Source organism: Lepisosteus platostomus, chromosome 4, assembly GCF_059453375.1.
Source record: "Lepisosteus platostomus isolate fLepPlt1 chromosome 4, fLepPlt1.hap1, whole genome shotgun sequence".
Lineage (NCBI taxonomy): Eukaryota > Metazoa > Chordata > Actinopteri > Semionotiformes > Lepisosteidae > Lepisosteus > Lepisosteus platostomus.
This window is the reverse complement of record NC_142614.1, coordinates 49256577-49273746: the sequence shown is the minus strand read 5'-3', so window position 1 is coordinate 49273746 and position 17170 is coordinate 49256577. Positions and strand designations below refer to the sequence as shown.

At 37.5% G+C, this 17170-nt stretch overlaps 1 protein-coding gene across 1 annotated transcript; it reads left to right on the top strand.

Annotated features, from left to right (window-relative positions):
* Positions 1–1096: 1096 nt before the first annotated feature.
* Positions 1097–15168, top strand: elovl7a (ELOVL fatty acid elongase 7a). Its single transcript, XM_088629735.1, has 8 exons — positions 1097–1253; positions 9334–9434; positions 9869–10059; positions 11660–11740; positions 12142–12198; positions 12476–12581; positions 13042–13178; positions 13744–15168. The coding sequence occupies exons 2-8, from the start codon at positions 9374–9376 to the stop codon at positions 13951–13953; spliced, it is 843 nt and encodes a 280-aa protein (XP_088485861.1). The 5' UTR covers positions 1097–1253; positions 9334–9373; the 3' UTR covers positions 13954–15168.
* Positions 15169–17170: the final 2002 nt, after the last annotated feature.

Here is a 17170-nt window from a genome sequence, read left to right as displayed (position 1 = left end):
TGGAGACAGTACTGTATGTGTACATGTACAGTATGTCTGTTCAGTGCGGGGAAAGACCTATTGTACATTACAAAGTGATAGAGGAGTACTATCTGTACAACTACTGTCCATCACGATTCCTGGAGGGCCTAGGATCTTCCGGTTTCTGTTCTTCCCTTAGTTACGTAGCTGTTTTCTCTGACTCATAGTTTTCTCTGGCTCACTGTTTTTAAATTTGGAAAACCTTATGTTATTAATTATACAGTAATATTTAATAATAATAATAATTATAATAATAATTGCTTACACTTATATAGCGCTTTTCTGGACACTCCACTCAAAGCGCTTTACAGGTAATGGGGACTCCCCTCCACCACCACCAATGTGCAGCATCCACCTGGATGATGCGACGGCAGCCATAGTGCGCCAGAACGCTCACCACACATCAGCTATCAGTGGGGAGGAGAGCAGAGTAATATAGCCAATTCATAGAGGGGGATTATTAGGAGGCCATGATTAGTAAGGGCCAATTGGAAAATTTGGCCAGGACACCAAATTTTCTTTATTTCCTCTCTTTATTTAAGAGAGGACTCTGGCCTGGAGTGCTAAAGAGACTTCAGATTTTTGTTCAGAATTATACCTAAATTACTTTAAAAATCACCTCTTTAACTGATCACAGATAAATTATCCCTAGTCATTATGAATGATTTACTACCTCTAAGACCTGCCTAAGACATGGACTTTTCAAGGTTGGAGAGCACTGAAAGGGTTACAAAGCTCACAAAAATTACATTATTTTAAGGACTGGTGCTCCCATACTTAATACAGAGGAGCAGGGCAGTGCTTCTGCACTGTCAGTATGGTGGAATACTGTTTTTTGAACACCTACCTAATTACAAAGTAAAGCGGCTGAATAGGCTTACAACAATTTTGTTTTTAGTATGATGAAGATTTAAGAGATTATATTCTAAAAACGTGTTCCTAGATTTAGTGAGATCACATTGCAACCTGTAGAATACATTACTATCACACCATGTGTTTTTTTAGATTTTTATGTGACGACACAATATGACGTTAACCAATGGCTAGATTTCCGGGGTCTGTTCTAAACGTCTTTTAAGTTGTCTCCTCCCTTATTGAATCACATGGGCGGGCTCTCTCGGTAATGAATTATTGAGTTAGTCCCAGTCTTTCCTCATTTGTACGGGTGAAGGAGCACCAGGTGAGCCTGGAGGAGATACGGGGTGATCCTGCTCTTCTGCCAAGTGTCACAGGTCTGTAGAATAGTAAATCATAATATATTGGATTTATATATTTCACTTATTACAAGAAAATTACACGTGCAACATATCAGAGCAAATACAATATATAATTTTAATTTGACATCAAATGTGGACTTACAGTACATTATAGTGCCATAAAATAAGTTGCGATAAAAATGTCAACCAGAGTAGCTTTTCACTTTTTTAACATGCTCGCAGCTGTGATCGACCGAATGAACTTGAACGTGATTTTTGGGCCTTTTGATATAGCTAGCGCAAAAATTCTAAAACCTTGGTTTCGTTGAAGTAACAACTAAAGCACGTACAAATCATTTTATGTTCTATTTCAGAATTTACATTGTTTGCGTAAAAGCATAAGCGGAGAATTGGGGGTGGAAATGGGGAAGATTTAAAGTTGCTCTCTTTAACCCTTCAACAACAAGCTTCTTTTTCGCATTTGGTGAGATACAGAAATGCATTATATATGACATTTATATTTTAAATTGACATAGGCTCATACTTTATTTAGGTAAAAGGTGGACTTCTCCGCGAAACAATGGTCATCTTTGTAAGTAGGCAACGAACACCTGTTACATTCACTACATCCACAGTGCGTGCAGGTGCCTCCTTTTCAGGCGTCATTAGTTTAACTTCACTGAAGGCGGGGTCGAGTTTATAGTGCGAGACGCCTTTTGCTTCAGGTGCGCTTGCGGTTTTGTACAAGTAACTATTACATTTTAACTTAGAAATACGTGTTAGTTTAAATAACAAACGGAATCTTTAGTGGTGGCAACTTTAATCAGTAACCAGTGTATTGATTCTGTTACTCTCCCTGGGTGTAAGTAGCTACACCTTCGATATTTCCTGTTCTGCAAGGTGAAAAGAAAGATTATCACCGCAACATGTAACCAGTGCTATGGAGTGACAGTGAAAGGCAAACAAGTCAAGACGTAATTTAAGAGGCAAGTAACTGGATGTTCATTTCGGTAAATCGAAACGTTTTGCAAGTGGAAAATCACTAGAATTAAATTGTAGTCATCTGGCCCATGAATAGAATCTAGGAGGTTTCTCTGCACCGGAGGGGTCTTATACAGTCTTTTTAATTGGAACTACTCCTAATTTGCTAACTTGTAGATTTTTATTTTTACAAATCTTGATTCGTTGAATGCTCTGAAACACTTGATGAACAAGATAGATTAGGATCACAATCTGGTTTAACATCTACAAGACTCGTGTCAGTGCAGTAATGGAAAATTTTAACTTGGCTTGCAATATCCATCCCGGTATTGAAAATTATAGGAGCCCTCAAGAACCCTGAAGCTGCTAATCAACTTTTTTTTTTATGAAGGGCTTGTTAATGAGAATAGGAGTTCTTTTATTTTTTTATTTGCTGAAGTCAACAGGCACTAGTTCCCATGATCCCATGACTGTTGTGTATCTCTGACCAAAGCTATAACGGCTCATGGAAATGAGGCTTTGCTAACTCTGTTTGTTTTGCCTTTCATTATTACACTCCTGGAGATATGCACGCCCTGGTAGCGGAGAGCCTGTCCTTTGCCAACAAATGGCAGTTGCTAGGTGCAAAGATTTTTTTCTGTATGTAGTATCAGAGTAATGGGTTTATGAGCAGTCAATGCAAATGTAGTGCCCACTTCAAGAGCTCCACAATAGCATTATCATTTATTTTCTGTTTGTGGGGATGGAAAGTAACATTTCGTCATAGTGAGTGTGTTTCATTAACATAGTCTATCCTTTTACATGGAGAGATTTGGATTTACTGTTGCTTAAGTATCTTAAGGTGTTTACAGGAATTAATTAACAGAATGCTAGTGAAGTACGTAAAAGGAGTCATGTTGTTCAGAGAGTATCTGATTTAATCTGCACTAGATAGAATGAGTTACTTGAATAAATATGAATGGACTTGTGTGAACTGTCATCCAATCTTGATAGTTAAAGCTGTACAGAGAATTCAGACCTTATCCTTTGCATATTTTCATGTTGGAGATTCAAATCAACATCTTACCTGGCCAGATTAGCCCCATTTTAAGTAAATATATATTTGCCATTAGACTATTCTCTTTTGAAACAGGGTTTTTTTTCCACCTGGAGTCACACCCTGTCTGTAGGCGTTTCTTATGGGTGTAAGAGACACCCCTCATTTACGTCAAATCAGTCTAGCATTTCTTGACAAACCTGATGGAAGAATAACGCAGTAGCTTCTGAAGGGTCAAGGACAGAACATTTTATTACTCACAGTTGGAAGGTTTTACCTCACTTTACCAAGAAGGAAAGAAGGATGTACAGTATGGGGAGGTGTAGCACATCTCTCAAATTCCTTTCACTGAGGTTGTGCTCCTGGTTCTCATGAGACACTTCTCTCACCTTTATTTGACTTTTTTAACTTTGGAAGGTTTTCTGCATCCTGCAAAAAAAACCCCAGAAGAATCTATCTTTGTTTTATAATTTAAAAAATGAGCTTCAGTTGCATGAGTAAGAAACGGCTTAGTTTTAAGAGTTTGGAACTCAGTGCAACAGCCTTAAACGAAGCTGCACAAATGGACTGTCAGCTGTGTTAATTATTCTTTCTTTAGCCATTGCTAGTACTACATTTGCATAATAGAAGCATTTGGCATACGATGATGTTAGTTTGTGTGGCTTTTACGTGTGGAATGCCAGGGCAAATAATTGCACAGCAATAACAGCAAGATATGCCATCAAACCCGTTTTCTCTCCTGAAATGTAGATGTGGTGCTCTTTGGTATATTTGGGGAGCTCAACAAACCATTGGCATCAAATGTTATAATAGTGAGATTAAGATAGGGAGTCCATATTAGTAGACTGTTCATGTGTGCAAATGAATCCATCTTTGTGGGCAGTAACCTACTGTATAGTTCAGATGTGTGATCCAGGGTTCATTGGCCTGTGGGCATTTTTTGTCTGTTTAAATGCTTCACAATAATGTTATAACTTGTTTTAAACTTCACTCTCTAGAATTTCCATCTTTATATACCAATGGGATCTTGCCTTCTGATTTATTTACAAAATTGTGAAGAAGTTTCTGGAAGTTAGCAGCATGTCTTGTAAGCAAAACAGGGGGACCACTTGTTTGTTCATCCAGTTAGGACTTGTAATGTTCAGGCTGGTGTACCAAATGCTTTGAAAATGTAGAATTTAAAGCAAGGTGTGGACATGGTATTAAAAATGTTTTTTTAAGGTAATGAAAATTTGGATTAGACTATGTACATTTCGCAATGTTTCCATGTTTTAGAGTATTGTAGTTATGTCACAAGGTGATATTAGGCTGTAAACGGTACTTCCCTTAGGCAAACCAAGAATGAATTTATTAAAGCCCGACACTCCTTAGCAAATCAGATGAGTAAATCAAGTTCAAACATGTACGTTGAAATGGCAGTTTGGTGACCATCTGGAATCAAATGCCCTTTTATTTGGTTATCCTTTGTTTTATCATTTCTGTAATTCAGGAAATACAGAACAGTAAAGTATTCATTTTTCTTATTTAGATCACAGAAGGTTTTCAAAATGAGATCTGTACACAAAGCCTGTTTTCTGTTGAAAATTGTGAATTATAGGACTCCAAGTAGCTTTTATGAATTTATGGGTAAGTGCCCTGGGTATCCATTTGCTGAAGAAATTGCTAGATGGAACTTGACAGAAGTAAATCTACCTGTAGATTGTGGTTAGCTCCTGTAGGCGTGACAATGGCTTTTCAGTGATCAGGAAGCACATGGTACACAGAGGCATTCTGCATGAGAATGAAATCTGTCCAGTGACTGTTGACACTGAAGTGTCCATGCAGTTGTAGTGTAAGTTGCACTTGCAGGAGTTGGCAATCAGTAGTTTGCCTGTGCCTGTTGTAACATACCCGAGAGCATGAACAAATCGACAGACAAGCTTGAGAAGTTATGGGAAGAGAATTTCTGCAGTATAGGCAGCAGCAGAGGGAGACTTCCCTGATGAGGAAGTAGTTCACTGATGGTATCCCTTGAATGAGGGTGGAATTTTATTTGTGTGGCTAGACCATGATGCCAACTGAGATGGGATGGCATCTGAGGGAGACCTCTATATCAGTAAGATGAAGAAGCAGCAAATCCAGAATGAGTCCCGCTAATGGTAAGAGCTCAGATTTGCTGAAATGGCCAGGGAAGTAGATCAGTGAGTTCATTAGTACACTAAAGAGAGATTGGGGTTAGTTCTTTCTGAGAGATGTTCTCTTAAGAGCAAGAGGTGGCCTACAAGTGACTGAGAGATATAGGGGAGTTGAATTGAGAAAGATTTTGGAACCCTGTCACAGTAACTTGAAGGTGGGGTTATGTTGCAGTGAGAGGGGTTGTTTCCCCTCCTTGGCTCACAAAGAGCATGCTACTCTGTATTCTGCTTTTGAGCTACTGTAATTAGGTGAATGGGTAACTTACTTACTGGACTGTGCTCTCAAGCTGCTTAGTGGCAGAATTGGTTTGAGTGGGGAGCTGTGTCAGCATGCAAGCTTCAAAAGAACAAGTAGAGGTTAATCCTCCCTGAAAAATGGAAATGAAGAAAGAGAGAGATATAGGGGATATACATTTTAGCTGACCTTGGGCTATAGTATAAAATGCAGTACTTATCTGTGCTGCTTTCTGCACAGTAGCATTTAAGGTACCTTATGAAGTCATTCCAAAGAACAAAGTTCTGATATCTTTGAATGATCAAATTACAGTAATGAATCAGTGATATTTATATAGGGTGTGTTTTAGCTGTTAAAAATGAATGTACAGGTAACATACCGTATGAGTCAAATTATTGCTTTGTCATCTTGATCAAGATCTTAAGGGACATTTTATTCATCAGACTCCTGAACTTTATTTCTGGGTGTAGCAGGATTGTGTTAGAACAGTATTTGATCTCATTCTGTTAAATGTCATTGCGCAAGTCTGAAGTCTCATTTTAAATGTTCTCTTCTGTTATCATGTTGATGAAAATCCCAGAGGAGTTTTCCAATTTCACCATTTTTGTTAACATTTCTCTCCCACCTACACTTCATTTCATTAAAAAAACTTCTACTAGCTTGCCAACACACCCTTGAATATAATTAACTTCCCAAGGCTCTGAAGTTACACCCGCAAAGAGGAGAGACGAAACACTTGTAGTTCCAGATGAAACAATAGTGTGTTCCCTTGTTTCCATGGTAGAACCGGTTGAACAGCAACTTCAGTCAGGCTGTTGCTTGAGAAGTTTCATTTAACACATTCCTAGACTCGCCTTTCTCGGAGATAAGGAATACAAGGCATTGACTGAAGTTTTTTTTTTCCCCCTCATTTGGTATAGCTCTGTATTTTCGGTACCTGTTTCGTTGATACCGGTGCTTCTATGTTTGCTTGTATTCTCACTGCAATTTAACTTCTAGACATGTTCAAGCCTAATTTAGATGGGTAGAACCTCAGTGTCTGGAGCTCTGGGTTAATTAATATTTGTTTTTTACTTAACATGGGAAGAGTAACCCTTGTGAATTCTGCTTTTTATGAATGTTTGAGTGGGAATCTGTGTGAGCGAACTGCAAAGGCACATGCAGAAAGTAATTCCATGCTAAGAAGTGTAAAGAAAGAGGAAAATATTTAATTGTGAAGTCTTCAGCAACATGCAGAATAAGGGAGGAGGAAGCCGGAATATGAAGCACAGGGGTGGGTAATAAGGATCAAGGAAAAATCTGATCAGAGTGGTCTGGGGGGAGGGGAGAGAAACCCAAACAAAGGAAAGCTGGAAGATGAATTTTGGGACAAGAAATGCCTAAATCTGTAAATGTTTTGATGAGATTGAAAAAGAAATTAAGGAATTTTGTGAAGACGGAGCTTGGAAACATGTAATGTTCTTTTCTCAAGACATGAGAAAAAACACTTCTCTAACCTGGAGATCGGTGTTTCAGTTGCCAAGTGACCAGAACCGTACCTCCTGATTTCATTGGATCTCAAGACGATTCAAGTTTCTCCTTGAACTGTGGTAAAATTTCGTAAAGGGATGGGATTTGAATACAAATATGGAACATAGAAGAGATGGTCTGTTATATTTAAGAGTGTAAGAAGAGGAGTAGGTGTATGGAATGTATACTATCTACATAGTAGGTTGAGGAATGCTAGGAATTCTCTTGGTTTCATCAGAATTTCCAAGGTAAAATGCTTTTTAGAAGACATGGCAATTAAGAAATATGCCACTTTTACCAAATTAGAGGGACTGAAGGGCTTCCTCTCATTTGTAACTGTTTTTCTGTTCTTTTTAGCAGTCTGAGTTGCTGACCTTTTGTTAAATGACCAATCTAAACCTCAAAGTAAAAAGACTAGAGGATTTTGTAATGGAGATCTGTTTATCTTGATACCAAACAATCACATTTTGCTTGTTAGTGCCTCAGAGATTGGGTATCTCTGACGTTGGTCCTGGAGAGCCCCAGTCCGGTAGGTTTTGTAGGTCACAAATTCTAAAGATATGGAGCATTTCCATTGTGATCAACTAAACGGGTCATTTGTCAAATTAATTTAGAGATCACTGAGGACTAGAATCTAAGTACTTTTCATCCCACAATTACAGCATTCTCATTATTTTAAATGGGTTATAGGTTCATTGCTCATCAATCAATACCTTATAGGTGTTGCCAATCTTTAGAAAAACAGGCATTTTCAGGCTCCTTTTCCAGATTGTAGATGCTTTTACATAACACTCTCATTATTTGTACTGCATTTTAAGATGCATGTTCTGTTTTATACTCATTTCAGTTTTGCAGACTTCATATTTATGCAAATGCATCGGTCCTGCTCTTTGTAGACATGAATAGAATGCTTTGCATAACTTTTACTCTGCTCTGCATTGACAATGAGTGTGTGTGGGGAGTGGCTCTTGAGGATGCAGTACAGATGAGCAAAGAGATGTCCTGGGTTGTAACTTGATTGTGGTTCTGAAGGTATTTGTGTTTATATTACTTCAAGCAATGTTATGATTTACAGCCAGTTTTGAAACTTCAACACAAATCTATAAAAGTGGAAACTGAAACTGAGCTTTTAAAAGTGAAAAACTTAATCTGTTCCTGGATTTTAGAGATTGCCATTTCCATTGTCAATGCAATAGATTAACCCCCTTCTCTTTGCTTAAAAAAAATCAATTTCTTCTTCAAGCTTGCTTTTTATGTGCAGCTGTGGATTAAAAATCATACTGTATTAACCTGGGGATGGTTTATGAAAAGTTGCAGTGGAATGCAGAAACATGATCGTGAAGTGTTTCTTTTGGTCCATCTTCCATAACCTGTAGAATGCATATCGCAAAAACAAAGTCTTTTTCCAACAAAGAAAGGAAAACATTGAAAGGCCCAGCATCCTATTGTGTGATAAAGTGTATCTGTTTTTACTCTGTGTGCATGGATCTTGTTCCCTAGCCAAAGACGTTCCTGATCCCTACAGTGGACTGGATACTGTTCTCAAAATATCTACCTGTTGAGGCAAAACAAGCGAAAATCTAACTTATGTTTGATAAAGACTAGTTAATATTTCTGTGGTGGAGCTGAGGACTGACGAGAAAAGGGACTAGCTCTGAGGAACACATCCCGGGGAAAAGGAAAGTGATTGTTTCCATGTCCACTGGAAGCTGAGAGGAATCTTCAGAACTGTATTTAGTCAGGGCAGGGCTGTGATAACTAAGGTATATGTGTTATTTCTTTCTGGAGATGCCTGTCTGTTCAGAGACCGCACTTGCATCAGGGATTCTCATCTTTGGTCTTGGAGATTCACTCCTGTATTTATTGTTATTCCATATGGGCCCAGTTCAAGTTAATTAGATCCACTAAGGGTTCAAGAATGTAACAGTTTAAGTGCTCTCAGGTCCTAAACGTGTTGGAGGTTGTTTTCCAATTATTGTTCCATCGTTACCTAAATCTACAACTGAAAGGCGAAGAGACTCGTTCTCCTTGAAGACTTTCAGCATTTCTTCAAAGTAAACATGAAGGAATACAACATGGTTTATATTTAATGTACTATGCATTTTTAGTCTAAAATAATTATAAAACTGTCAGTTGGTTTCCATACCTATAACTGAAGTTAAGCTTTTGAATTCTTAACAGATCTTGTCCAGCATTGTAAGAGGTGCAGACTCCAGTGAAGATGGCATTTGAGTGGACATCAAGAGCTGTACTTCTTTATGACGAGTGGATCAAAGATGCTGGTGGGTTTCAAGTTTAAGGACCTCTATTTTTTTTTGTAGAGATGTAAGCCAGCAAAAACAGTGTAAGCTTTAAAAAATGTTTATAATTGGCTTAGACTCTGATTTCATATGTTCACTCTCCAAATACGTTGAGCTGTTTATAGTAAAGATTGCATTCCATTTACATATTGTGAAAAACTGATCAATAAATAATGAAATGAAAGTCAGTTTCAGTTTGTAATGAGTGAATTTCAATGTTTATCCAAATACTGTGTAATTCGAAAATGTTTTTTTTAATCATGCTTCACATTTTTTCTGCCTCCTAAGGTCTACACACAAGTTTACTTTTCTAGAGCTTTTTTTGCATGCCTTCATAACAGTTGTTGACTAAGCCTCTGCTTTAAACCCATTAAGTTTTTTTTTTCTAATGTTTTTGTGTATGTGATCTCATTTAGACCCTAGGACAGAAGATTGGCCCCTCATGTCTTCTCCACTCCCTCAGACTCTCATTATTGGCATGTACATTTACTTTGTAACGTCTCTGGGCCCCAGGCTCATGGAAAACCGGAAACCTTTTGACCTCAAGCAGATCATGATTGCCTACAACTTCAGCATAGTTGTCTTCTCTGTGTACATGTGTTATGAGGTAAGTATACAAACTGCCCCTTCAGGCTTGATAACTGTATTCTAGCTAAAGTTATTCTTTTCTGTAGATATAAGTGTTACATGCTGTAAATATGCACAACAAAGGATGTAAAGGGGGTAGGAAAATCTGATCCATCCTACTGCTTATTAATGAAATTTTAATTTGACCACCGCGGTAAAGATAAATATAGTTATGGTATGATATACTAAGTGGATACCAGTCTCTCAGTATGCTGTTTATGGGTCTTTAATAAATCACATTTTGTGTGAGCATATCATAGAATTTCCTGGGTGTATATACATTCAATATATTACATTGACAGCATAAGATTAATATTATACTAAAGACCTCTTTCTAAACTGTTTTTAGGCTTTATAAAGTCACGGTGAAAAAGAGAATGTAATTTGTGATTTCCATCTGCAATTTAAAATGCATATAGACCTTAGCCACTCCTGGAATATTTTGGGTTCTTTCATTTTGTTGTGTATCACCTTGTTCATTCTACCAATAAAATGTAGTTTAACAGGCATCTTAGAATGTACATCTTCCCTCCTTTTTTTCTAAACTGCATGAATATAATATTTAATATGACCCAAGCATCGATTTGTAACTTGTATTACAAATGTAGTACCTGGGGCTCTATTGTACGGCATACAGTTTTGAGAAAAAGGAGGGTATCGGGGGTATTTTTTTGGGTGTGTTGTTCGTCATCATGAGAATGACATCTGAGAAATGAAAGACTGACACCCAGTTCTGGTTTTGTTGCACTAGATTCCTACTGCATGACTAGTTTCACATAGTAATACTTCTTGAAGTGAATTCCATTTGAATGTGCAAAAGCTGTCTCATTTGATTTAAAGGCTTTTTTCCCAGTGATAGTATTGAGACTGATGTAGTGACAAATGCTTGTGCTTATGAACCAGATACCTTACTGGTTTTACATCAGCAAAGAATACTTTTGCAAACTTCCATGGCCCAAATCAGCAAGTTTAAAAAAACTCTTATGCTTGGTGTCCAAATGTTGGCACAGTTTTTGATATTGCTCGACAGTTTCTTGTTCATTATACTTTAATTTTGTGCGCTGTGTAGACTTAGCCAAGCTTTATTTATTGGTTTTTAATTAGTCAACTTGGCCCACCAGATAACTCGGAACATGCAAGTGTATGGTTGTATTGGACTCGGTTCAAGTCCTTTTCACAAATAATAAAGATCAACCATAGTAAATAAGTGGCAATTGATGTCAGGAGAGGATAGTCAGCTGTCTGATAGAATTTTGGGATTTAATGGTCATGAGCTTCATTTTAGGTTTTTAGTTTTGGAAAACCTTTGTTAAAGATAGGGTCCAGTTCAGATTCAGTTTTTTTTTATGTTCATAGAAATTAGTTTGTGGAGGGAATTGATATTGACCTTAATCGTGACTGCTTTTGTGATGAATCCATTTCAGTAGGGACACATCAGTAAGTTAGTTTTGCTAGCATTTGTTTGCTGAACAAAGAAATACAGTAATTCTAGCTTAAGTACTCAAGGCTTTACTGGTGGAAATGGACTCATTATCAATTTCCCCTTGACCACCGTCTTCTACTTTATTTCATGTGTATAGTTCCTTATGTCTGGCTGGGCTACGGGATACTCGTTCCGCTGCGACATTGTGGATTACTCAAGTTCACCTCAAGGCCTGAGGGTAAGCTTTCTTGAATTTATTTCTGCTCATTTCCAAACTTTTTCCTATTTTCTGCATATTTTACACAAAGTTTTTTTAAAAAAATATGAGTATACATGACGTTATAAAAAAACTTCTAGAATAATAAGAGCAAATCTCATCTGCTCCATCTGGATGATGGAATCTTTCCCAGGTTCTGTCCTTCAAGTGTCAGTTTATTACATGTTAGGGTTTCCTCAAATCATTTTCATTTTTTTGGAATTGAAAGATGGAAAAAACATGAATGGAATTTTCAGTTATGTACTTGTGAATCAAATTCATGGCTTAAGTATTAAGATGAATACTGTATTTACATGTAACTAGCTTGTACGTTAGCGCCACCCTGTGGTAGGCCCCTTTTAATTCAAGATATTTTCTTTCAGATGGCATGGACCTGCTGGCTTTACTACTTTTCCAAGTTCATTGAGATGTTAGATACAGTAAGTATCTGTAAGCATATGTTTTGAGATTGAATCAGCTAGAATAACATGAAATGTAGAGGACTATAACTGGATTTTATCCTGTACTACTTCTTCGTACTCTGAATGATGGAAACTAAGTTCTTGCAAACTGAAAGTGTGGTATTTTATCGTTTAATTGCATGATTATTGTATAATATATCTTAAAAAGTACTATTACTGCAATGCAAAAAGGCAAAAGAATCCTAACTCACTCCTCTACTTGTTTCTGTTTTCATATGAATGTTTTTTGTTGCAGATCTTCTTTGTACTCCGGAAGAAGAACAGCCAAGTCACTTTCCTCCATGTCTATCATCACTCAATTATGCCCTTCACCTGGTGGTTTGGTGTCAAGTTTGCTCCAGGTAATCAATCTGCTTCTGTTTCTCATGGAGGAGTGAGTGTTGGGTTCTCTTGCTCTGTGTACCACATCTGTGAAAAGATAGCTAAAACAACTAAACGGGTTTTCAGGTTATCATGCATTACATACAGTACTATTGATTTCTATCAGTTGTGACTTCAAGTACGTTTGCCTATCATAAAATCATTTAAAATCAGGTTGTATAATGAACAACAGGAGGCGGAAATAAAGACATAATAAAAATCAGGAGGGAAGTGGGTAGAAATGTGTTATAAAGCTCTTTTTGAAATGCCAAGATGGTGTTTTTTTGTTGGAATAAGAAAACTGCAAAGTCTTATGTAAGCCTGATTCTACTAAGTGATGCATGCAGCTTCAGTAAACCTGCCTGGCAATTAGTTATAGTATATTTAAAGCGGAAATCCAAGAGCATTTTTTTTTACTACTGTTTAATATTATTTTCACAGGTGGACTGGGAACATTTCATGCACTTGTGAACTGCATTGTTCATGTGATAATGTACACATACTATGGTCTGTCTGCAATGGGACCAGCATACCAGAAATACTTGTGGTGGAAAAAATACATGACCACAATTCAGCTGGTAAGTATACTATTTCAAAAGCAGGCTTGCTGTTAATTAGTTTCTACTTCAATGGAGATAATCCTTGCCTACGTTAATTGGTAAATATATTTCCAAGCCGTGTTCCTCCTATGCTGTGGCCCATTGCTTTTTTACTTTACGCATCTCAACGATGAGTCAGACAAAAGCTGAATGTTTAGTTTTGCAGATATGGCACAAAAGCAGACTTTTGACCTTTTTTACCATGCGTTAATAAAAGTAATATGTATTTAATTTCAACAGTACAATGCTTTCATTTGATATCTTCATTTTTTTTTACATTCAGCACATGGCTACTTTTTAATTTATTTGGATGGGGTATATTAACTGTAATGTCCTGGCTAAATTCCACAGTGGGCCTGTACAGTTTGTCCTTCAGAAAGCTTCCATTTTCATTCAATTGTAGAAGCAGTTCCTGAACTACTGTTAGGTGTGGCTGCTGGTATGTTATGACTGCTACACATCACCTGAGGCTTTGAGATGAAAATGCAATATAAAGATGAGCAATTGAATATTTTAGTAATGTTTGTTTGTTTTTCTGTTGCAGGTCCAGTTTGTGACGGTCACAGTCCATATTGGGCAGTTCTTTTTCATGAAAGATTGCCCTTACCAGTTTCCTGTTTTCCTTTACATTATATGCCTCTATGGGTTAGTCTTTTTAGTGCTGTTTCTTAACTTCTGGTACTATGCTTACACCAAAGGCTATCGACTTCCGAAAGCCATAAATAACAATGTGCGTGAAAAGAAAGGGCAGTAAAGACTTTGACCACCAACCAATTCTTTATGCTGTAGACAATCTCCAAAGCAATATGTAATGAGCAGTACTGTGCATTTTTATACCTTTCATGAAGTATTTGATTATAGATTTTTATATCTTGAAAATTTTGAACAATTGCCAGTTACCAAAGTAAAGAACCAAGATTTTTTTTTCAGTTTATTTTAAATAGGAAACTATAGATGAGTTTTGAATGGAGTTCTCACCTTTTTTTCCAGTTTCATTAAATGGTCAAGTCAATAGCAGCTACTGTAAACGCCTGAACCTCACAGACTTAAGTTTGTTCACACTACAGGGTTCTTACTGAGATGTGTTTTCTAAGTAATATGTATGTTTCTGGGGTAATGGCTGGAACTGCCGGCTTCCTCTTCTTTAGCATTTTTATATTAAAACAAATCTGTAAATTGTAAACTTTGTGAATAGGGTAGCTTCATTGAGTAAATTAAAGCAAGCATTAACGTTAGCCTGTGAAACTTGAAATTGCTTTGTACTTCACTGATAGTCTGAATGGGCATAGAAATGTTCTCCTGGAAATTTGCCTCATGGAGATTGGAAAGCCAAGAGTGAAAGGGGTTTTATTCCCCATTTTCCAGAGAACAGTGATAGTGGCATTGCACAGATTTCACTTTTTGAAGTCCTTTCTGTGATGAAGTTATGACTAGACACCACTGTACTCTGAACTTCTTCACACAGCAAATCTGATCATTCAACTGTGCTTGCGGATTAATTTATGCAAAATAATGCTACTCAAAATGTTAAAGGCAAAGCGTTACTGAATAAGATCAGGTTCTCATTCATTGCTTTTTTTGGTGGCTAATCAAACAAGACCTATTTTACTCAGTTGTTTTGCATTGATCCATAAGTAGACAAGCATGTAATTTAATGGTTTTGTTCTTGCAGGAACCAGGCATGAATTTAAGTCTTTTACTCTAGTCATGCACACATGGTGAATGAGGGCAAGGAAATAATACTGCCAACATGTTTTGGCAGATTCCATGCATAGTCTTTAACACACATGAAACTATTTTCAGATTTGTTGGTCAGTGCATCATCATGGACCTTAATGTATCTTTACTTGCCAATGTCAGTGTAGTCATGAATGTCTTTTGCTGTAGACATGATACCACCTTTAATATTGTAAAAAATAGGTTTATTTTTTGTATGTATATTTATGTGCCAAAATAAATGATTTAAAATTTTGGTTTTGTTGCTGTGTGTTTTGTGAATTATTTCTTGTGGTACTTCTAAACAAATCACTCAAGTTTGGTACCTGTAACTTTTTTCATTGTCTAGTTGTATAAACAGTAGCTTAATTTAGTATAACATTCAATTCAACTTTTTGTCATTATACTTACACATGTGCATAGTATAATGAAAAGTGTTCCTCATTAGTCTCTCAGGTGCAGTATATATGTGGTGTAAACAACAGTATGACCACAGTGCGACAGTACCCATATCTGTTAAAAACTGCAAAAGTACACAGAACAAACAGTACAAAATAATACGGCACTTATCAAATAGTACAAATACAATCAAGTACAGTTTTAAGTTCATGTTAGGCTTACATTCAATTGTTGGGTGTATGGTGGTGTAGGAGTACAGTCGTTGTGGGTATAGGAAGTGAGGAGAGATCATAGTTGAGTGGGTGGGTCACCGGCTTGACGGCTCTGGGGAAGAAGCTATTTTGGAGTCTTGTGTGCGACTGGAACATCAGAACCTTCTACCAGGTGGTAGGGGGACAAACAAGTTCTGACTGGGGTGAGTGGGGTTAGTCATCATTTTGGTGGCTTTTTTCAGACACCTGGTGTTGTAGATTTTCTGCAGGGCCTTGCGGTCGGATGTGGTGAAATTGCCGTACCAGACTGTGATGCACCTGGTCAGTATGCTCTCCGTTGTACATCTGTAGAAGTTGGCGAGGATCCATGAATGCAGGTGTATTTTCTTCAGCCTCCTCAGACAGTGCTGCCGCTGTTGTGCCTTCTTGAGACTAGAGGTGTCGAGTGCCCATGTGAGGTCCTCACTGATGTGAACACCTAGGAATTTGAAGTTATTCACCATCTCCACCGCAATGATCAGCTCTTTGGTTTTGCTGATGTTAAGACATAGGTTTTTGATTCTGCACCAATCTGCTAGTTGTTTTATCTCCTAGGCAGTCTTATCGTTGTCAGTGATCAGGCCCACAGCTGTGGTATTGTCCACATACTTGATGATGGTGTTTTTGCTGAACTTGGCAGTAAAGTTGTGGGTGAACAGGGAGTTCTGAACAATGTTTACTACAATAAGGTTTTGTCTTGTTTCTCAATTATATAATCTATTAGTATTTGTTAAAAAAAATCTGGTGTTCTAAGTCTTGCAGATTAAAACTCAAATTGTATATGGCCAATAAAGTGATCTCTTATTAATTTAGGGAGCCTCTTAAAGTTATGCCCACATGTACAAGGTGGGACAGGTCTGCAAGTCTCAATATGGGAATGTTACTCATCTCTTATTTTACCTTTTAAATTGAATGGCCACAAATAGTTGAGCTCAACCTCTACAGAAAAGTAAAACATGCAGAAAGCACGAAGGGATACAGGCAGAAAAATCTCAACTACTATCTGCTTATGACTTGTACTTTCCAGTTCAGAGCGTTTCAAAACTCGATAGACAACAGTTTATCACTTTTACAGAGATTACATAGTCTAATTACTCTATTAGTAGATGTTAATGGCTAAGCAATTAATTCCAGTAAATACCAGTAAATGTTCTTTTGAAATCAGCTGTAGTTCCTCTAGGGTTAGAGCATGTGCTAATGCGCAAGGGGGGTCTCACAGGTGGTGAGACAAGAGGATACGCTACAAAGAAATCGAAAACTCGGATTCGTAGCCCGTGGCTTTTAAACTGTTCGGTGGAGAATTAAGAGCTACAACATAGGAGTATTAACAAAACAAAAAAGCAGAAGGTTCTAACGACTTAACATGCAGGTACTTGAATAAAAAACGTAAAACACTGCCGTCATGCGACAAGACACAGATAACGTACAGAGTAAATTGCACTGGACACCAATTCATTTTCAGATTTAATATACAGTGCCCCTGAACACACACCCTCTCCCGATTCTCCGCAGTAAAACTTCCCCTTTAATGAACCAGGAACAAGGCCTTTCCACTGACCACATATGGGCGCAGACTTGATCACGTGCCCAAAAGCCAGTGTCCAA